Genomic DNA, 20632 nt, shown 5'->3' with positions numbered 1-20632 from the left:
CTGGCTTTGGAGATTATTAGAGAACACACATTCCATGTAAAGGAATTGCATGAGGCACCAAGCAAGAAAGGGTTGTGATGGAAGTGGTGTATTTAACACCTTTCTTATTTTTCTTTTCTGAGTTTGGGAATTCAGCAGAGGATTTACTAGCTTCTTTCTAGAGTTCATGACAAAACCAGGCTTCTTTTATTTTAATCCGGGTGAATGTGGATATTTGGATTGTTGTAAGGGATCAGTTTAAACAAAATACTGATCTGAGCTTTACTTTTTAACAATAGCTATAATTTGGCCAAGAAGTGATGTCATCTGGGCAAGCTTTGTGGGGGTCACGTCCATCCATTCCACCTGATAACCAATGGCTTTTAAACAGCCAGAACACTTAGGCAAGAATCAGTCCTTATCACGTTTTACTGTTGCACAGATTCACCAAGACATTGGACTGACCAACCATGTGCCTTTGTTGAAGAAGTCCCTGGAACAATTTGTGTACAGAGTGAAGGCAATGCTGGCTTTCAACCACTGCCAGGAGGCCTTCTGGGTCGGCATCCTCAAAAATCGGGATCTTCAGGTGAGAATCACTGCCCTGCCTGGGGCAATTAAAATCTGGGAGAGGACAATGCTCATCTTGTCCAGACAGCTCTAACTCTCCCCTTGTGTATGGGCATAGCTAAAAGGCCAAATTCAGTGTGACCGTCATATCTAGTGCAGGAGAAAGCAGCATTTTATTTTAAGATTAAGAGTCTGCATCTCTCGGCTTTTGCACTGAGGGGTCAGATTTGATCGTACTGAACAGGTACGGGGATATTTTGGCTGTTCCCTGACAAGAACTACACGCACAAGAGGGAAAAGAAAAAGGTCACTTGAACACCTTCACGCACTCTTATGTGTGGCTTTAAAAGAAGCCAATTCTGGCTCTTCGTCTTTCACTGTAGAAACATGAGAGTTAAATAAAACCTGGTTTTATTTTTTTTTATCTCTTAAGCTTTTTACTTAAGAAGGCAGCGAAATGCCCTTTTCTTCCATCCCACCCTGGCACGCTTTGACCCCTTCGCGTATACAAGCAGTACAGATCTTGCGTTCAATTTAGGGAGAAGAAATTTTGACTCAGGCCTCTGAGGAGCGGGGCTCGGATGAGGACGAGGAAGACTCAGCGGAGAGCCCGGCTGAGGAGGTACTTAGGGGCCGCCGGGCCGCGCCTCTCCAAGGCGGGGGAGGGCGGGGGTGCGGTCCCGGCGCTGACGGCGGCGCGTCCCGCAGGAGGCGAGCGGCAGCGACACGGACGGCGGCGAGGAGCGCGGCGGGCCCGGCCCGGGCGCCTCGGCGGCGCGGCCCTGAGGCGGCGGGCGGGCGGGCGGGGCGCGGCTCCCGCGCAGGCGCGGCGGCGGCGGCGGCCATGTCGGTGCAGGAGGACCCGGTGCAGCGGGAGATCCACCAGGACTGGGCCAACCGTGAGTACATCGAGGTGATCACCAGCTCCATCAAGAAGATCGCCGACTTCCTCAACTCCTTCGGTGAGCGCGCGGGGCGGGGGCTGCGGGCGGGCCGGGCCGGGGCCAGCCCGTGCGGCCGGCCCGCGGTGTTCTCACTGCCGCCTCCCCGCAGACATGTCGTGCCGGTCCCGGCTGGCCACCCTGAACGAGAAGCTGACGGCGCTGGAGCGGAGGATCGAGTACATCGAGGCCCGGGTGAGCAGCGGGGCTGTGGTCCGGGTGTGGGCTGGGCCCGGGGCCGGCCCTGGTTGAGGCTTTTCCTTTTCCCGTAGGTCACCAAGGGGGAGACGCTGACATAGGCCCGGGGCGGTCCCGGCCTCCGCCGCCGGAGCACCGCCGCCCCGCACCCCGCTCGGGGCCCGCCGCCACCGCCGCCGCCTCTGTTCGTGTTGCCAATAAACCGCTGTGCTCCCGCCCTGCCTGCTCTCTGCGTGCCTCCCTGGGGCCGGGCCGTGGGATGCCCGGCTCCCTGCCACCGTCCTGGATGTCTGGAGCCTGCCCTTCCTTCCGCCTGACCCGCGGGGTTTGGGCACACGTTCCACCCCACGCACGGGGGCTGTGCCACAGCAGCCACGGGCCGGGCTGTTGTCAGCTCCTGGAGGCATCTAAGTGGCTTTTGGGGTGCTTTGCGCTCCTGCTGGGATTGCAGCAGAAAATCTGGTGGTCCCTGTGGTCTGGAGGGTGTCTCAGCCTTCGCATGTGCACGTGTCAGGGCAGTTTGGGGACAGCATGCTCATCTGGCGTGGTGCACATGCCACAGGAGAGGGCCCTTTGCCAGCACCTGAGAAGAGGTGCTTCTCCTCTCAGTGAGGCAAGTGGCAAGGAGAAGGAAGTCTCTCAGCCCTTCCCACCGCTCCTCAGTTTATCTCAGTTTTTCAGTGGGCATCTAGATCTGCAGATTCACTGCTCATATTTAGCATTTGTTGGGGAGTCCGTGGAATTGATGTTAGCAGAATTTTTATTGCTTCCCAGGAGGCTTTAAATGTCTTGGTATATTCTCCAACTGTAATATTAGGTTTTTCATAATGGCAGTGTCATGCCTGCAGTGTTTACTGAGCACCTGGGTTACTTAATGTTTGATACGTGTTTGAGGCTGGCTGACATCAGGTGGTTCCTTCTTGACACAGGTCCTCCTCTGAGCTCACAGTTTTGTTCTCAATAGGAATTTCTGTTTTCCGTTGTTTGAATAAGTGCTCCTGCAGCTTTTGCCTCAGCTCTCATGGTTACTGTCAGGTTGGGCTCCACATCAGGAAAGCTTGGCTGCTTTTGGAGCATAGTACCTGTGGCAATGAGTGCTTTGTAGCAGCCCTGCAGTGGATTGGAACAGCTGTGGGTCACTGCCTGTAGGTGTAGGGGCCATATCAAATCAGACTGCTGTCATATAAAAATTGATAGATGGAAGGAAGGCAGCTCTCTCTTGGCTCCAAGGTGGTTGGACAGCTGGATCAGATGGAAACATTCAACATCTGGGAGGTGACATCTTCAGAAGGCAACGTTGTGTGAATGGCAAGAATTTGCTTGTGGACACGTGAATATGTCCGACTCAATAATGAACAAAATTTGCCTGCACTTGGAAGAAAGTGGACATGGAGCAATGCAGGCTGAGAAGGCCTTGGGTGTGCTCTCCATCCTTTCATCCCCCAGCCTGTGAGATCAGCTGGGCTGGGACTGGTTCACAGCCCTTGGACAGAGCTGCTGGACAGCAGGAGCTCGCACCCAAAGAAGGCAGATCCCACTCCCCGCAAACTCCACCATGGCCGTGAGGTGACACCAGGGCTCTGAGGTCCTCCAAAAGGAAAGAGCCAAGCTACAGCAGAAAGTAGATCTCTGAAGCCTTCTGAATGTCGGGACCAGATGCTGAGTGAACTGGAGACACAGCGTGGTGGGTGCACGTCCCTGAGCCTTCTCCTGAGGTTCAGCAGCCGGGGCCTTTCTCTGCACATCTGGACACGCCTGGCCCGGCACAGCGGGAAGGGATCCATGGCAGCCTGGCTGCCCCGCTGCTGCTTTCCCACCCTGCAGGGCTGTTTCCCAGCCTGGCCTGGCTGCAGCTTCTCCCCAGGCTCTGCAGGAAGGCATTTGGCATCAGCTGACAGGGAGCCCAGACTGCACCATGGGCCGTGCACACCCTGAGAGCCCCTGCAGTTTCACAGTCTCCGGGCAGATCAGATGTAGGGGCTGTTTGGAGGCGGGAGGGCCCTGGTGCAGCCCCAGTAATCTGCCCATTTATCATTTCTATATATCATTATCATTTTTATATATCAATGATAAATATACCATTTCTTGTGCTGTCTTTTTCCTCTGAAATGAATTGAACTCAGTCCAGGTGCTGGAAGATCTCCTGCAGGTACTTGTCCAGGCCGGTGACCAGCACCACCCTCTCGTTCTCCATGCCGCGGTCCAGCCCGTAGTGGAAGGCGAGGGTGCTGACCAGCCACTGCGTGCGCTGGGCCGGCCGCCCGTAGGGGTCCCAGCCCTCAGGTGGCTCCATCGCGCCCGCCCGGCCCGCGGCGCTGCCCGAGCATCCCGAGCGCCGAGTGGGGAGGGACGGGATGGGATGGGATGGGACTGGCGGCGCAGGGCTGCCACCGCTCCAGAGCCGCTTTGCCCGGAGCGCCCGGCCCGCCCCGCAGCGGAGCCGCGTCCGTCTTTGTCCGGCAGGAAAAGGGACCCGGGCAAAGCGGGCAGGTGCCACCCTGCTCCGTCTGTCTGCCGAGCGTGAGCCCCAAGTGTGTTTCTGATTTCTTGGCTGATTTCTCTCTGCTTTCTCTGTAACACGAGCAAGACAATAGCGCCGCACGCTGCAGTTTGACAAGTACGCCTTGTGAACGAGTGCTTCCACTAAATTAAAAACCCAAGGTGCTTGAAAGCCCACCTTCTGTTCGCTCAGGCTTCCCCGCCTCTGTCCATGAGGTGACTTTATGGTGTTGGTATGTGGGTTTGAAGAGGTCTGCGACAGATGAGTAAGTATTAAACTCGTTCAAACGAGCTGCCCAATGCAGTGATTTTAGTCTCTCTTTGGCTGGGGAGCAAGACCAGCGTTGTTGAAGGCAGGCAGCAGCACGAGCAGGGCTCTGATACCAGCAGGGACACAGCACGAGCCAGGAGGGGACCGTGGCACCGGAGGGGACCATGGCACCAGCAGTGCCCAAGGTCAGAACAGGGTGGCAAAGTCAGGTGGTGCTAACAGGCTGCATTAACAACCCAGGCAAGACGTGCTGAGGAGCCGGGTCTGGGGGCCATCCAAGGAGTCCTGTCGAGAGCAAATCGCTCTCATGTTCTCTCTAGGACAAAAAATGAGCAAACCAGTCCAGCTGATATGTGAGGAGAGAGGATTCAAGTTCTTTTAAAGCGCTGCTTTATACAGGGTTGAGTTTCTTTTGGGGGACTGATGCTAATAAATATTTTCTCCCATATGATGGGGTTTCCCTGCAAGCAGGCTTTGATGGGAAATTTCTGACTGCTTTTGGTTTTTAAGATAAGTCGAGCACCTGAGTAGCTTTGTTGAGGAATGGAGAATTGTTTGTAGCTCAGTATTTTCTTAGGAGGAGCCTTACGTTTTAGCACAGGAGGAAGGTAAGGCAAAGGTTTAAAAGCTTTCCCCTCCTGAAGTGACCCACTTTCAGAGGAGTCTGTGAGGAGAAGTCCCCTCAGCCACTGCCAGGGCTGTTTACCTCCTCTGCAGGCTCAGTATTTTGGAATTCCACGATCCTCAGCTGCCACTGTATTTCCCTCTGTATATTTATTGCTTGTTGTGCAGTACACAGGGAGAATATTTTGTGCTAGATTTTCCTCTGAGCTTTGAGATAAATCTCAGTAATTCTGCAGATTTTCATGTCCAGATGAACTTTTCATAGATAGTACAGAAACGGGAAGAGGTGCCATGGCAAATTAATTGCTCAAAATTTGAGTGGTCCAACCACAGTAACAATGAAGTCTAAACTGAAGAAATATTTTTATTTCCCCCCCACCCCCACCTCGAGAGGTGGGGTGAAACATGCAATATCAAGAAAGTTCTTTAAAGTGATTCAGCCAGCTGTATGAAAAGCAAAGTGGCAAAGCAAGAGACAGGGCATGGGAAGAATCTGCAGTGTTTCCTGTTGAAGGTACAGGAGTATGAAAACTGACTCTGGCTGTTACCCATTGGTAACACGTGTGATTTGTAGAAACGTGCAGATGCTCCAAGCTGTTGGTAACCCATGCTTTGCCATGACTGGCACAGTCCCAGTCCTAGCTGGACCAGGGCGGCCGGCTCGGGAGGGGAGGAGGTGAGGGGATCTCGGGGGACATTCTCTTAATGGCCAGGCTGGGGGCCAGCGGGGAGGCACGGAGTGCTCCTCTCTCCTGGGTGACTGCTGCTGCTGAGGCCACGTGTGAGAGCTGTCAAACTGGTGGCTCTTTGGGCTCTCTGGGGGCGAGGGAGAGTCACGCTGCCTTGACCAGGACGCTGGAGCTGCAGCAGGGGCACTGTGGAGAGAGGAGTGTCTGAGGCCCCAGCTGCGGTGGCACACAGGGTCCCTCCTGCACAGCAGGGCGCAGAGCTGGCACGGCTCCCCAGCACGGCCGGAGCTGCTGGCACACCTTGGCCCCGCTGCACAGCTGCCCCTCGAGGCCCTGGCGAGCAGGGGATGGCTCTGGGCAGGGTCCCTGGCCAGGAGCGGGCCCCAGAGCGCCTCTGCCTTGCCAGGCCAAGCTGGTGCCCGCTCTTTCTCCTCCCCACCTCGCTTTGCCTCTGCCCGCTGCTGCTGCTGGGGCTGCCCTTGGCCAGGCAGCCTCCGTGGGAGGCAGCACTGGCTGCAGCCCCAGCGGGCTCCCCAGGACAAGGTGCAGTAATTAAGAGCCCAGTTAAAGCACTGGGCAGCAGCAGAACCCTCAGCAGAGTTATTTGGACAGCCACTGACTATCCACAGCTCCACAGCAGCCTCACTGGGAATGTTCCCTGACTATCAGCAGCCTTTAAAGGAAGCTGTTTGAGGCAGAGATCAGCAAAACACTCACCATTTTCTCTTCCAGCAATACCAGATTCCGGCACAGCACAACATGATAACTAGTTCCCCACTCGACACAATGGCCATTAATTCAAGCAGACAGAGTGTTCCCTGACAGAAACTGTTTCCAATGCTCTTCTGGGAATGGGGAACACGTGCTGTGGTGCCGGCTGCATCTGTGGGAGCAATGGGGAGCGTGAGCCCAGGCTGTGCTCCACTGCTGAGCTGGCAGCACGGTGGACACAGCCAGGATGTTCTCAGTTTCCCCCAGAGCTGGGCCCTTGAGGCACCTTGCCGCCCCTGGGCACAGGCTGTGCCCCCCAACAAAGCCCAGAGGGCTGTGAGGAGAGCCCGGGGGCAGCGCAGCTCTTTGGGCAGTTGCTCCTTTGAGGGACATGGGCCAAGGCCATTCCTGAGCAGCCACTGCCACCCCCAACCCTCCGTGCCCTGGGACAGCTCTGCCAGCTCGAGGGGACAGACCATCAAGAAGCCTACAGCCAGGAAAGAGATTGTCCCAGGAATTGTGTGCTGCTTTTCTTTTCGGTCCCGGAAGCATCCCTCAGACTGCTGTAGATGCTCGCACATGGTCTCATAAGCCCCTATGTTTTTGAGTCTGCACTCAGAAATTTTGCAATAAATCCACCAATAAATTGCAGGTTACCTCTGTGAATTGCACACTACAGTTTCTTTCATTTATTCCCAATACCTGGACTTTCCTGTACATAGTAATGGTCTTGGGGATCTCTGATTCTTTTCAGTGTTTTTTTTTGTACTGAGACAGATGGGACAGCCTTTTTGTTTTTAGTTTTGGTCTGGGGTTTTTTTTGTTTTTTTTTTTTTCTTAGCATGATGGTTTTCTTATAAATCCACCTGTAGACATATTTTTTTTTTGTTGTTCCCCAAGAAATTATTTTGACAATGTGTTGTTCGCTTCTTAGCTAATGTTCCATATATGAACAATTTTGCCTCTGTTTTTATAGGAATATAAAGATCTCAGAAAGCTGTGTTTTTAATTTTGATGACGTTCCCTCTCCTTGCTCCCAGCTTTTACTATGATGCTTTTGTTTTTATAGGAATATAAAGATCTCAGAAAGCTGTGTTTTTAATTTTGATGACGTTCCCTCTCCTTGCTCCCAGCTTTTACTATGATGCGTTTTAAAACATCCCTTAGGATAGGTAGAGCTATTTGGGAAATTCTTGGCTTCACCTGGGTAATGCCTCATTATTTTAGAGCTATAAACATAGCACTGATTTGTTGCTCACTGCATGGGTGCCTGTCTGAATTAAAACAGTGTTTGTAAGGCAGCTGAAGAGCTTAGACCTGAGAGATTAAAATTTCTGTGAGGAGGAGGAAAAAAGGATAAAATCCTGTTGCAAAGGCTGGGTTTTTTTTTATTTCTAGAATGCCAGAAGTATGGTAGACTACACCTGTCTTGAAATGTCATTTAATTACAGAAAAACTCTCTACAGTGCCAGACACCAAGACAAATTCCTCAACACTTTGCCTCATGATGCATCAGCCTTAATTACAGTGAGAGGTAGGTCTTAATTACAGTCTGATTAGAGCAAATCAACATTGTGTGAATGGCAAGAAGAATTTGCTTGAGAACACATGAATATGTCCGACTCAATAATGAACAAAATTTGCCTGCACTTGGAAGAAAGTGGACATGGAGCAATGCAGGCTGAGAAGGCCTTGGGTGTGCTCTCCATCCTTTCATCCCCCAGCCTGTGAGATCAGCTGGTTCACAGCCCTTGGACAGAGCTGCTGGACAGCATGAGCTCGCTCCCAAGGAGGGCAAACTCCACTGTGGCCATGAGGTCACAGCAAGGCTCTGAGGTGACAGCAGGGTGCTGAGGTCACAGGAGGCTCTGAGGTCACATCAGGCTCTGAGGTCACATCAGGCTCTGAGATCACATCAGGCTCTGAGGTCACAGCAGGGCTCTGAGGTCACAGCAGGGCTCTGAGGTCACAGCAGGCTCTGAGATCACAGCAGGGCTCTGAGGTCACAGAGGTCTCAGAGCCCCGTGGCTGCAGAGCACCACAACGACCCAGCAGTTGGTCCTTGACCACAACTGCAGTGGCAGCATCGGCGGCGGCAGCAGCGGTGCTGACATTTGAGACAGTGTTGTCAAGCTGCAGGACTGACACAGAGCGAGGCACCATGGCCCTTGCTCTGCGCCTGCTCCTCCTGCTCCTCCTGGCTGTGGCCCTGCCTGCCAGGGCTGCCCAGGCTGCTCCATGGCGAGCGCAGGGAGCAGGTGAGCCGGCGGCCTGGATCCCCTTTCCCGGGACAGCACTCCCTTCTCCCCGGGAAGCCTTGGGGATGGTTTTCCGCAGGGCTTTAGGGAGGGTTCCCTCTGTGGAAATGAGAGAGCCCCAAGGGTCCTGGGCTGCTCCAGCCACCCCTGCAGGGATGTTGCACAGGACCTGTAAAGAGTGTGCAGAGTGAGCAGAGCCAGCCCAGAGCTCCCCAGGCCCCTGGGCAGCTTTGGCCCTGTCCACGGACATCTGCCTCCCACGGCCTTCCCCGACCCCCTGGCAGTGCCCAGTTCCCTAAGGCAGAGGGGGATCCCAGCACACATGGAAATGATTCTCATCTGTGCTCTCTTCTAGCTCAGATTGCTGGGAAGGCTTCTCCAGTAGCTTGGCTTCGTGAAGTTTTGCAACCTATAGAGCATCCTGCAGGTGTGTTATCAATGTTCCTAAAAATTAAAATTATTGACAACCTGGCAGTTATTGGGTGACAGAATCTTCTGTGCCTGTTGAGTTACAGATGTGTCTGCAGGGAGGAACTCTCCAGCTCCTTTGGTGGATACTGTACACAAGCCCAGCTCCCATGGCAGGGGTGAGTGTGCTGAGCCCACAGGCTGAGCACTGGCTTTGTGGGATCCATTCCTGGCAATGGAAACTCTTTGCTCTAAGGTCCTCCGACAGAGGAGGCTACAGGCCCCAAGAAACCCCAGGAGTCATCCGAACCCATGCGGCAAATGCTGAAGGAAATGCTGCAGGGACAACCAGGTGTGTGAATGTCCCTGAGCCTTCTCCTGAGGCTCAGCAGCCGGGGCCTTTCTCTGCACGCCTGGACACGCTGGGCCCAGCACAGCGGGAAGGGATCCATGGCAGCCTGGCTGCCCCGCTGCTGCTTTCCCACCCTGCAGGGCTGTTTCCCAGCCTGTCTTCTGGAGATGCCATATTCCCACTGGGGAACAGCCCCACCTGATCCATCTGTCCCTCTTCCTTTCTCCAGTGAGGCAAGGACACAATGTGCTGAAGGCGAGGTTTCCCGGAGGAAGCAGTGGCTCAAAGGCAGCCCCCAGTGCAGGAAGGGAGGCCATGCCACGCACAGTCACAGGAGGTAATTGCTGTGCCTCTGAGCCTGGGCACTGCTGAGGCTTGAGCTGCCATCTCTGCTGCTTGGCAGTGCGGGCACACAGCATTACCTGATCCCCTTGCAGTGCTCATTTCCCTCTAGAAGGTATCCCAGCACAACGTGAAAAGGTCCTCATCTGTGCTCCCTTCTAGATTTGGACCCCAACTTGCTTCATTTGGAAAAGCTGGTAAAGCAAGGATTAAGGATCTTGGCGCTTGGTGAAGGTATGTTATCAGCAACCCTTTCCTAACACGAGTAATCATTGTCCAAATGTAATCATCGTCCAGAGTAAGATTCATGTGTCATTTCCCTTAAGATCCTCTGAAGTTTGATGGATTCTGGAAATCTTGCACTGGAACTTCCTCCTCTTGTGCCCTATGGTGATCCCCAAGATGGCTGTCAGTGGGAGGAAGGAGCATTTAGGTGTCAACGCTCTTCCCATGTGCAGTGCCAGGGTGTCCTTCTGTGTGCTCTGTGCAGCCACGGAGAAGAGCAGAAAGGGAAGGGGCCTGGCCCAGGGCTGTGCCCCGGGGCTGTGCCTTGTGCTGCTCCTTTGCCAGCCCCAGGGAGCCTGAGCTGCTCCCCCTGCTGCTGCCAAGCCCTGGCCCTGGCTGGGGCTGAGTTCAGTGCTGCTGGCATCTCCAGGGACTCCTTTCTCCCCCTGTGTCCCACAAGGGGCTCCTTCATCCCAGTGTGGGGCCGCTGCGGGCCCGTTTTCCCCCTGTCCCTGCTCCTGAGTGGAAAGCAGAGATGAAGGAGTGCCTGGGAGGGCACCAATCACCCAGGGGCACTCACTGCCACTGCGGCCTAAAGGAGAATCTTCAACAGTGCCACAGGAGCTGTTCTGTCCTTTCTCTGCAGATGAACCTGTTGATGAAGATGATCCTGTTGATGAAGGTGATCTGGATTCCCAACCCATATCCATTACTGAGCCTCTGGAAGATGCTGAGGGTAGGTCAAGGCCTTTTCCCCAGGAGAGCTGCCAGCTCAGAGCCCACCGCTTGACCAGGGGCCATCGCTGCAGGTGCCAGGACAGAGCCATGCCCGTGTGTGCCCTTGCCCTGCACGATCCCCTCACTGCTCCTGTGCCTCAGTGCTGCCTGTGCACATCAGCAGGGGTGACAGAAGCTTCTCTGAATGTTGAGTTACAGGTGTGGCTGCAGGGAGAACTTTTCCAGCTCTTTTGGTGGATACTGCACACAAGCCCAGCTCCCATGGCAGGGGTGAGTAGTGTGTCCCTGCTGAACCCACAGGCTGAGCACTGAGTCTATGTGATCAATTGCTGGGAAATGTAAATAACTCTCTTTAAGATCCCCTGAGAAGGAAGGAAATGTGTATAGGAGATAGTGGGGCCCTGGAGGAACCCAAACATCTGGACCAAATTCTGAGTGAACCGGAGACACAGCATGGTGAGTGCATGTCCCTGTGCCTTCTCCTGAGGCTCAGCAGCTGGGGCCTTTCTCTGCACATCTGGACACGCCGTGCCCGGCACAGCGGGAAGGGATCCATGGCAGCCTGGCTGCCCCACTGCTGCTTTCCCACCCTGCAGGGCTGTTTCCCAGCCTGGCCTGGCTGCAGCTTCTCCCCAGGCTCTGCAGGAAGGCATTTGGCATCAGCTGACAGGGAGCCCAGACTGCATCATGGGCCATGCACACCCTCAGATCCTTGCACTTTCTGGGTCTCTGAGTAGATCAGGAGAGGTGGCTCTTTGAAGGAGGAGCTCCAAAGCCCTGGGTATTTTCCTTGTCCCTATCCATGTCTTTGTCAATCATTGCCAGGACCAGACCGGGAGAGCACAGAGGAATTATGCCATGCCCTCTCAGGGGTTTGGGTACTGAGTAGTCCTGTGCCCAGGCAAGGTGCCTGCAGGGCCCAGCTCTGGGCGAAACAGAGAACATCCTGGCCGTGCCCACCGTGCTGCCAGCTCAGCAGTGGAGCACAGCCTGGGCTCACGCTCCCCATTGCTCCCACAGATGCAGCCGGCACCACAGCACATGCTGACAATACTTGGAACAACATGAGAAGAGCTTTCTGCTGGGGACCACAGTGTTTGATTAAGATAATGGCCATTGTGGCTGCTGGGTCACTTTTCCTGATCACGGGCTGTGCCGGAATCTGGTATTGCTGGAAGAGAAAATGGTGAGTGTTTTGCTGATCTCTGCCTCAAACAGCTTCCTTTAAAGGCTGCTGGTAGTCAGGGAACATTCCCAGTGAGGCTGCTGTGGAGTTGTGGATAGTCAGTGGCTGTCCAAATAACTCTGCTGAGGGTTCTGCTGCTGCCTTTGCTTTAATTGGGCTCTTAATTGCTGCGCCTTGTCCTGGGAAGCCCGCTGGGGCTGCAGCCAGTGCTGCCTCCCACGGAGGCTGCCTGGCCAAGGGCAGCCCCAGCAGCAGCAGTGGGCAGAGGCAAAGCAAGGTGGGGAGGAGAAAAAGCGGGCACCAGCTTGGCCTGGCAAGGCAGAGGCGCTCTGGGGCCCGCTCCTGGCCAGGGACCCTGCCCAGAGCCATCCCCTGCTCGCCGGGGCCTCGAGGGGCAGCTGTGCAGCGGGGCCAAGGTGTGCCAGCAGCTCCGGCCGTGCCGGGGAGCCGTGCCAGCTCTGCGCCCTGCTGTGCAGGAGGGACCCTGTGTGCCACCGCAGCTGGGGCCTCAGACACTCCTCTCTCCACAGGCACATCCTTGAAGAAAAGCTGAACGCTAGTGACTGGTTCAGTGACCTCTACAGCCTGAAGAGCTACAGCAGCAGCTCTGAGCCTGACTAGTTTATATTTGCACCTCCATGCTCTGCGGTGCTTTGAAGCCACAGGCCCAGCCCTTCAGCCAGGGCTGAAGGCAAAACCCCAAGGAAAGGATCTGGAAGTACTCAAGTGAACCTGGACTGAGAGTTCCAAGGTCAGCTCTTCCGTTCCAATAAAGAGCTGGAGCTGTCACCCCAGTGTCCACGTGTGTAGTGGTTTTGCATGCGCTTAATTCTGGTTGCTAAATTTAGTGTTTATTATTTTTTTCTGTGGGAGAGAGATTAGGAGAAAAAGCAAAGCAGGCTCAAGCTTTAAAACTGAACAAATTAATTTTATTAACACATACTAAAAGAATTAAAAAGAAAAAAGGAAGAAAGCTGGGAAGAGGAAAACCCAAACTGAAACAGAATGAAACTTCAAAACACTCTTCCCTCCCCCTACACACTATTAACTTTCTTATAAAACAACATAGAAAGACACAACTTGTGATTTTCAGTCAGTTTCACCATTTAAACATAATCATTCATTACTTTAGGAGAAGAGTCTCTCTAGAGTTTCATGGAGGCATTTGCTACAAGGCAAAATAGTCCAGTGGCTCTTAATGTCACACATCTGCAACCACTCGCAGTTTTTGCAGACTGTGATGTTCTATCAGCAAGGCCTCTCGGTGTATCTGGGGTTCTGTTTACGAATACTTCTTCTAGTCTAAAATCTTCTTCGTCTCAAAAGCTGAGATCTCCTTTTAACCCAGGAGCAAAGGCTTTAAAGTTCTCAATCAAATCTCAATCACATCAGTCCTCAATTTTGATTAGAATTAGCATGTTCCCCGACAACATTAAGATGCTACAAAGAACAGTCCATTTCTCTATAGTTTCCCGCAGAGAAGTCTGCTTAAAATGTGCACTTCTTCACTACTATTCCAATATTAGTATCAGTTCTTTCACTTCTAATCCACTGATTTTAGGCAGTGTCTGTTCTACGTACCCTCTGTTTCCTTTCTTGTCTCTCTCAAGGAAGGGTTGTGCTTTAGAAGCTCCGTGTTACTAGGAACAGGTTAAATCCGCCCAGGCCCGCAGTGGCCATGTGCTCTCTGCTCCGGGCTGCAGGGCTGCAGAAATGCAAAACTGTGGGCATAAGGGAAACTGGTGGAAGTCCTTTCTTCCACGCCTCGGTCTCATCCAGGGCGGCCCGACTCGGAGCTGCCACAAAGCTGTAAGCAGGTGGCATTGCTGGGCCACTCTCCCCTCTCTGCCGCCGGCAGCCGGGAGAAAGAGGCCCAGCCCGGGCAGCAGCTCCCCTCATGCAGACAGCAGCTCCCCTCATGCGGGCGGCAGCTCCCCTCATGCGGACAGCAGCTCCCCTCATGCGGGCAGCAGCTCCCCTCATGCGGGCAGCAGCTCCCCTCATGCAGACAGCAGCTCCCCTCATGCGGGCAGCAGCTCCCATCATGCGGGCAGCAGCTCCCTTCATGCAGACAGCAGCTCCCCTCACGCGGGCGGCAGCTCCCCTCATGCGGGCGGCAGCTCCCCTCATGCGAGCAGCAGCTCCCCTCATGCAGACAGCAGCTCCCCTCATGCGGGCGGCAGCTCCCCTCATGCAGACAGCAGCTCCCCTCATGCGGGCGGCAGCTCCCCTCATGCAGACAACAGCTCCCCTCATGCGGGCAGCAGCTCCCCTCATGCAGACAGCAGCTCCCCTCATGCGGGCAGCAGCTCCCCTCATGCGGGCGGCAGCTCCCCTCATGCGGGCAGCAGCTCCCCTCATGCGGGCGGCAGCTCCCCTCATGCGGGCAGCAGCTCCCCTCATGCGAGCAGCAGCTCCCCTCATGCGGGCAGCAGCTCCCCTCATGCGAGCAGCAGCTCCCCTCATGCAGACAGCAGCTCCCCTCATGCGGGCAGCAGCTCCCCTCATGCGGGCAGCAGCTCCCCTCATGCAGAGAGCAGCTCCCCTCATGTGAGCAGCAGCTCCCCTCATGCGGGCAGCAGCTCCCCTCATGCGAGCAGCAGCTCCCCTCATGCGGGCGGCAGCTCCCCTCATGCAGACAGCAGCTCCCCTCATGCGGGCAGCAGCTCCCCTCATGCAGACAGCAGCTCCCCTCATGCGGGCAGCAGCTCCCCTCATGCGGGCGGCAGCTCCCCTCCTGCGGGCTGCAGCTCCCCTCCTGCGGGCAGCAGCTCCCCTCATGCGGGCGGCGGCTCCCCTCATGCGGGCAGCAGCTCCCCTCATGCGGGCGGCGGCTCCCCTCATGCGGACAGCAGCTCCCCTCATGCAGACAGCAGCTCCCCTCATGCGGACAGCAGCTCCCCTCATGCGGACAGCAGCTCCCCTCATGCGGACAGCAGCTCCCCTCATGCGGACAGCAGCTCCCCTCATGCAGACAGCAGCTCCCCTCATGCGGGCAGCAGCTCCCCTCATGCGGGCAGCAGCTCCCGGAGGCCTGGCCGGGCCCAGCTCGGCCGCCCAGAGGGCAGAGGGGCCTGACCTGGCCCCCCTGACGCCCACGAATTTACCTCATGGCCATCTCAAAAGAAAGAGAGCGATCCGCTGCAGATGACGGTTTTAAATGTGTGCTTCCCAAAGTCGCATTTGGCGTTTCTATTGGTCAAACTAGTTGCCAATACCTTGGCTAGATTTCTGATAGGTCCCCGTCCTCCCCGCTAGCAAAGCAGCCCTAAGATCCTGGCAGGGAAAAAGGTTCCACATTTCTCTATAACTAGAAACAAACCTGTGCCAACCCATGATCGCGTGCTACCCCCAGCAAAGCTCACAGGGCACCAGCTCCATGTCCGGGCACAGCCGTGGATGCCCATGGTGTGGGCAGGCAGGAGCCAGGCAGGGGCTGCTGTGACCAGTGGCGGGGCCCCGAGGGGCTGGGGGAGCCCATGCTGAGCATCCCTGGGCTGAGGGCACATTTCCTTCAGTGGGATCACCTGGGCCTGCACCTCCTCCAGTGGCAGGGCCCCAAGAAGAGGGAAGCCATCAAGAGCATCTCCAGGGGCACAGCCTGAGCAGCAATGTCAGCAGGCAAATCAAAGGTTTTGCTCAGCCATGGCCATTTGATGAAGCCAAACATTTACAATCAAGGCAGTCCATTAGTATAGATGGGGAAACACTCTGGGGATACGGCTAAGGCTCTGAGGTCACAGCAGGCTCTGAGGTCACAGAAGGCTGAGATTACAGCAGGCTCTGAGGTCACAGAGGTCTCAGAGCCCCGTGGCTGCAGAGCACCACAACGACCCAGCAGTTGGTCCTTGACCACAACTGCAGTGGCAGCATCGGCGGCGGCAGCAGCGGTGCTGACATTTGGAACAGTGCTATCAGGACAGTGGTTGCAGCAAGAGCGGCAGGACTGACACAGAGCGAGGCACCATGGCCCTTGCTCTGCGCCTGCTCCTCCTGCTCCTCCTGGCTGTGGCCCTGCCTGCCAGGACTGCCCAGGCTGCTCCATGGCGAGCGCAGGGAGCAGGTGAGCTGGTGGCCTGGATCCCCTTTCCCGGGACAGCGATCCCTTCTCCCCGGGAAGCCTTGGGGATGGTTTTCCGCAGGGCTTTAGGGAGGGTTTCCTCTGGGAGGGAGAGAGCCCCAGGGGCCCTGGGCTGCTCCAGCCCCCCCTGCAGGGATGTTGCACAGGGCCTGCAAAGAGTGTGGAGAGTGAGCAGAGCCAGCCCAGAGCTCCCCAGGCCCCTGGGCAGCTTTGGCCCTGTCCATGGACATCGGCCTCCCACGGCCTTCCCCGACCCCTTGGCAGTGCCCAGTTCCCTAAGGCAGAGGGGGATCCCAGCACACATGGAAATGGTTCTCATCTGTGCTCCCTTCTAGACTGGGAGCACAAATTGCATAATCTGGATGCCCTGTTGGATGACAGCTTGAAACTCTTGGAGGATGCTGAAGGCAAGTTCTCAGTGTGCCTTTCCTGACAAAATAATCCCTGTCAGTGTGGCAAGAGCTCACCCACGTGCCATTTCCCTTAACATGATCTCAAGGCTGAATGGTTCTGGAAACCTTGCCCTGCTCCCTTCTGGAGCCCTGAGTGATCCCCAGGATGACTGTCAGTGGGAGGAAGGAGCATTTAGCTGTCACTGCTCTTCCCGTGTGCAGTGCCAGGGTGTCCTTCTGTGTGCTCTGTGCAGCTACAGAGAAGAGCAGAGAGGGAAGGGGCCTGGCCCAGGGCTGTGCCCCAGGGCTGTGCCTTGTGCTGCTCCTTTGCCAGCCCCAGGGAGCCTGAGGATCTCCTACAGGAGCTCCATGGGATCTCTTCTGTCCTGCCTTTCTTTGCAGTCAAGCCTGTGGTTGAAGGTGATCTGGATTCCCAGCCCACGTCTAAGACGGAGCCTCTGGGATATGCTGAGGGTAGATCAAGGCCTTTCCTCCTGGCAGAGCTGCCAGCTCCGAGCCCACAGCATGACCAGGGGGCATCGCTGCAGGTGCCAGGAGAGAGCCATGCCCGTGTGTGCCCTCTCCCTGCACGATCCCCTCACCGCTCCTGCGCCTCAGTGCTGCCCGTGCACATCAGCAGAGGTGACAGAAGCTTCTGTGCCTGTTGAGTTCCAGATGTGTCTGCAGGGAGGAATTCTCCATCTCCTTTGCTGGTTGCTGCACACAAGCCGAGGTCCCGTCGAAGGGGTGAGTAGTGTGTCCCTGCTTACCCCACAGGCTGAGCACTGGCTTTGTGGGATCCATTCCTGGGAAATGGAAACTCTGCTCTAAGGTCCTCCGACAGGAAAATACAGGGCTAGAGGATTGAAGAAAGCCCAGGAGACATCCGAAGCCCTGCAACAAACGTTGAAGGAAATACTTCAGAGACAACCAGGTGTGTGCATGTCCCTGAGCCTTCTCCTGAGGCTCAGCAGCCGGGGCCTTTCTCTGCACATCTGGACACGCCGTGCCCAGCACAGCGGGAAGGGATCCATGGCAGCCTGGCTGCCCCGCTGCTGCTTTCCCACCCTGCAGGGCTGTTTCCCAGCCTGGCCTGGCTGCAGCTTCTCCCCAGGCTCTGCAGGAAGGCATTTGGCATCAGCTGACTGGGAGCCCAAACTGCCCCAAGGGCCATGCACACCCTGAGAGCCCCTGCACTTTCCCTGTGTCCCAGCAGCCCATGTGGGGCACCTCTTTGGATGAGGGAGGGCTCTGGTCCACCCCAAGAATGTAGGTGTTTTCTTGATCCTTATAAATGTGTTTGATGGTTCCATCTGATCCAAGTCTCTCTTTGTCCAGGAACGAAAGAAGAAACTGTGGTGACAACCGACTTTTCCAGAGGAAGTAGTGGTGCAATGCCGGCCTCTGCTGCAGGAAGGGAGGCCATGCCAGGCACAGTCACTGGAGGTAATTGCTGTGCCTCTGGCCCTGGGCACTGTTGAGGCTTGAGCTGGCATCTCTGCAGCTTGGCAGTGCGGGCACAGGCCAGACAAGAGTGGCACAGCCCAGAGGAATTATCCCCAGCAGGCTCAGGGCACTCGGGTACTGAGCAGTCCTGCTGGGCTCCCTCCGTGGGAGACACGGCCCGAAACCTGGGAGGGCTGCAAGGGGTGCCCATGGTGGGGAAAGGGCAGAGGGGCAGAGCAAGGCTCCAGAGTGTCCTGAGAGCACCTGGCTGTGTCCCTTTGGGCTGAGGGAGCTGTCCCAGGGGAAAGGGGGATGCAGAGAGACAGGGAAGCTGGAAGGGAACGAGGGATGGTTGTGGCGCTGCCTGCTGCAGTTTTCCCCAGGGCTTCAAGGAGGGTGCCTGGTGTACCAGTGAGAGAGCCCCAGGGGCCCTGGGCTGCTCCAGCCCCCCCTGCAGGGATGTTGCACAGGGCCTGCAAAGAGTGGGGAAAGTGAGCAGAGCCAGCCCAGAGGTCCCCAGGCCCCTGGGCAGCTTTGGCCCTGTCCATGGACATCGGCCTCCCACGGCCTTCCCCGACCCCCTGGCCGTGCCCAGTTCCCTAAGGCAGAGGGGGATCCCAGCACACATGGAAATGGTTCTCGTCTGTGCTCCCTTCTAGACTGGGATCGCAGCTTGCATTTTCTGGACATCATGGTGAATGGACTCATGAAACACTTGCAGGATGCTGAAGGCAAGTTCTCAGTGTGCCTTTCCTGTCAGAATAATCCCTGTCAGTGTGGCAAGAGCTCACCTATGTGCCATTTCCCTTACCATGATCTCAAGGCTGAAGGGTTCCGGAAAGCTTGCCCTGCTCCCTTCTGGATCCCTAACTGATCCCCAGGATGGCTGTCAGTGGGAGGAAGGAGCATTTAGCTGTCACTGCTCTTCCCATGTGCAGTGCCAGGGTGTCCTTCTGTGTGCTCTATGCAGCCAGGGAGAAGAGCAGAGAGGGAAGGGGCCTGGCCCAGGGCTGTGCCCCAGTGCTGTGCCTTGTGCTGCTCCTTTGCCAGCCCCAGGGAGCCTGAGGATCTCCTACAGGAGCTCCATGGGATCTCTTCTGTCCTGCCTTTCTTTGCAGCCAAGCCGGTGGGTGAAGGAGATCTGGATTCCCAGCCCACGTTCAAGATGGAGGTTGTGGAAGACGCTGAGGGTAGGTCAAGGCCTTTCCCCCTGTCAGAGCTGCCAGCTCCGAGCCCACAGCATGACCAGGGGGCATCGCTGCAGGTGCCAGGAGAGAGCCATGCCCGTGTGTGCCCTCGCCCTGCACGATCCCCTCACCGCTCCTGCGCCTCAGTGCTGCCCGTGCACATCAGCAGAGGTGACAGAAGCTTCTGTGCCTGTTGAGTTCCAGATGTGTCTGCAGGGAGGAATTCTCCATCTCCTTTGCTGGTTGCTGTACACAAGCCGAGCTCCCGTCGAAGGGGTGAGTAGTGTGTCCCTGCTTACCCCACAGGCTGAGCACTGGCTTTGTGGGATCCATTCCTGGGAAATGGAAACTCTTTGCTCTAAGGTCCTCCGACAGGAAAATACAGGGCTACAGGATTGAAGAAAGCCCAGGAGACATCCGAAGCCCTGCAACAAACGTTGAAAGAAATACTTCAGAGACAACCAGGTGTGTGCATGTCCCTGAGCCTTCTCCTGAGGCTCAGCAGCCGGGGCCTTTCTCTGCACATCTGGACACGCCGTGCCCAGCACAGCGGGAAGGGATCCATGGCAGCCTGGCTGCCCCGCTGCTGCTTTCCCACCCCGCAGGGCTGTTTCCCAGCCTGGCCTGGCTGCAGCTTCTCCCCAGGCTCTGCAGGAAGGCATTTGGCATTAGCTGACAGGGAGCCCAAACTGCCCCACGGGCCATGCACACCCTGAGAGCCCCTGCACTTTCCCTGTGTCCCAGCAGCCCAAGTGGGGCACCTCTTTGGACGAGGGAGGGCTCTGGCCCAGCCCCCAGAGTTTCTGCCTTTTCCTGATGCTTATCAATATCTCTGACAAGCATTACCTCCTGTGGATGCCCACTCCCCCATGGCAAATGTTTCCATCTAATCCAGCTGTGCCTCTTCCTTTCTCAAAGTGATGGACCAAAAGTCTGTGCAGAAGGAGGAACTTCCTGGAGGAAGCAGTGGCTCAGTGGCAGCCTCTGCTGCAGAAAGGAAGGAGATGGCAGACACAAACACAGTCACAGATGCAGACAAAGCCAGAGCAGGTAATTGCTGTGCCAGGCTCAGCCCTCTCTGGGGCTGTGTGGCAGCAGCTCTTCCCCCAGCTCCCAGCCTTGCAGGGCCCCGCAGCAGCCAAAGCTGGAGGCACCTCGGCTTCGAGGCCTGCGGAGCTGGCTGACGGCCCCTGGGAAACGGGACTGGTGGCCCGAGGTGCCTCCCGCTGCAGCTGCTCCCGGAGCTGGCCCTGAGCGCCCAGAGGCCCAGGGCACAGGAGCAGGCCCGAGCGGGAGCCCTGCCGCGAGCCCAGGGCCAGAGCCAGCCCTGGCTCCTGGCTGGGCAGGGGCTGCACTGGGTCCTGACAGGGCCTGACTCCGTCCCCTCGGGCTGGCGGAGCTGTCCCGCCAGGGGGACAGGTGAAATGAGGGAAAGTTTTGGCTCAGCCTGCTGGAGATTTTCTCGGTGCTTTAGGGAGGGAGGGTTTCCACTATGGAAATGGAAGAGCCCCAGGGGCCCTGGGCTGCTCCAGCCC

General features: G+C 56.4%; 3 protein-coding genes across 4 annotated transcripts in view; all 3 read left to right on the top strand.

The window, feature by feature from the left end:
• Nucleotides 1-1335, top strand: part of FANCD2 (FA complementation group D2) — a 35297-nt gene extending 33962 nt beyond the window's left edge. For both annotated transcript variants that reach the window (XM_040076194.1, XM_040076193.1), the window contains exons 42-44: nucleotides 422-568; nucleotides 1088-1171; nucleotides 1258-1335. In XM_040076194.1, the coding sequence (XP_039932128.1) occupies nucleotides 422-568; nucleotides 1088-1171; nucleotides 1258-1335 (309 nt within the window). The remainder of the gene's footprint in view (nucleotides 1-421; nucleotides 569-1087; nucleotides 1172-1257) is intronic.
• Nucleotides 1336-1361: 26 nt separating this feature from the next.
• BRK1 (BRICK1 subunit of SCAR/WAVE actin nucleating complex) lies at nucleotides 1362-3788 on the top strand. The gene is made up of 3 exons (XM_040076786.2): nucleotides 1362-1511; nucleotides 1603-1685; nucleotides 1763-3788. Exons 1-3 carry the CDS (start codon nucleotides 1394-1396, stop codon nucleotides 1787-1789), a joined length of 228 nt encoding a protein of 75 aa, XP_039932720.1. The 5' UTR covers nucleotides 1362-1393; the 3' UTR covers nucleotides 1790-3788.
• A 5597-nt stretch (nucleotides 3789-9385) lies between these two features.
• LOC131378634 (uncharacterized) lies at nucleotides 9386-12692 on the top strand. Its single transcript, XM_058422288.1, has 8 exons — nucleotides 9386-9500; nucleotides 9730-9837; nucleotides 10005-10076; nucleotides 10714-10803; nucleotides 11004-11075; nucleotides 11163-11261; nucleotides 11826-11991; nucleotides 12522-12692. The coding sequence occupies exons 1-8, from the start codon at nucleotides 9461-9463 to the stop codon at nucleotides 12610-12612; spliced, it is 738 nt and encodes a 245-aa protein (XP_058278271.1). The 5' UTR covers nucleotides 9386-9460; the 3' UTR covers nucleotides 12613-12692.
• Nucleotides 12693-20632: the final 7940 nt, after the last annotated feature.

This window comes from Hirundo rustica, chromosome 12 (assembly GCF_015227805.2).
Source record: "Hirundo rustica isolate bHirRus1 chromosome 12, bHirRus1.pri.v3, whole genome shotgun sequence".
Lineage (NCBI taxonomy): Eukaryota > Metazoa > Chordata > Aves > Passeriformes > Hirundinidae > Hirundo > Hirundo rustica.
The sequence above is the reverse complement of the archived record's forward strand: the minus strand, read 5'-3'. Positions and strand labels throughout refer to the sequence as shown.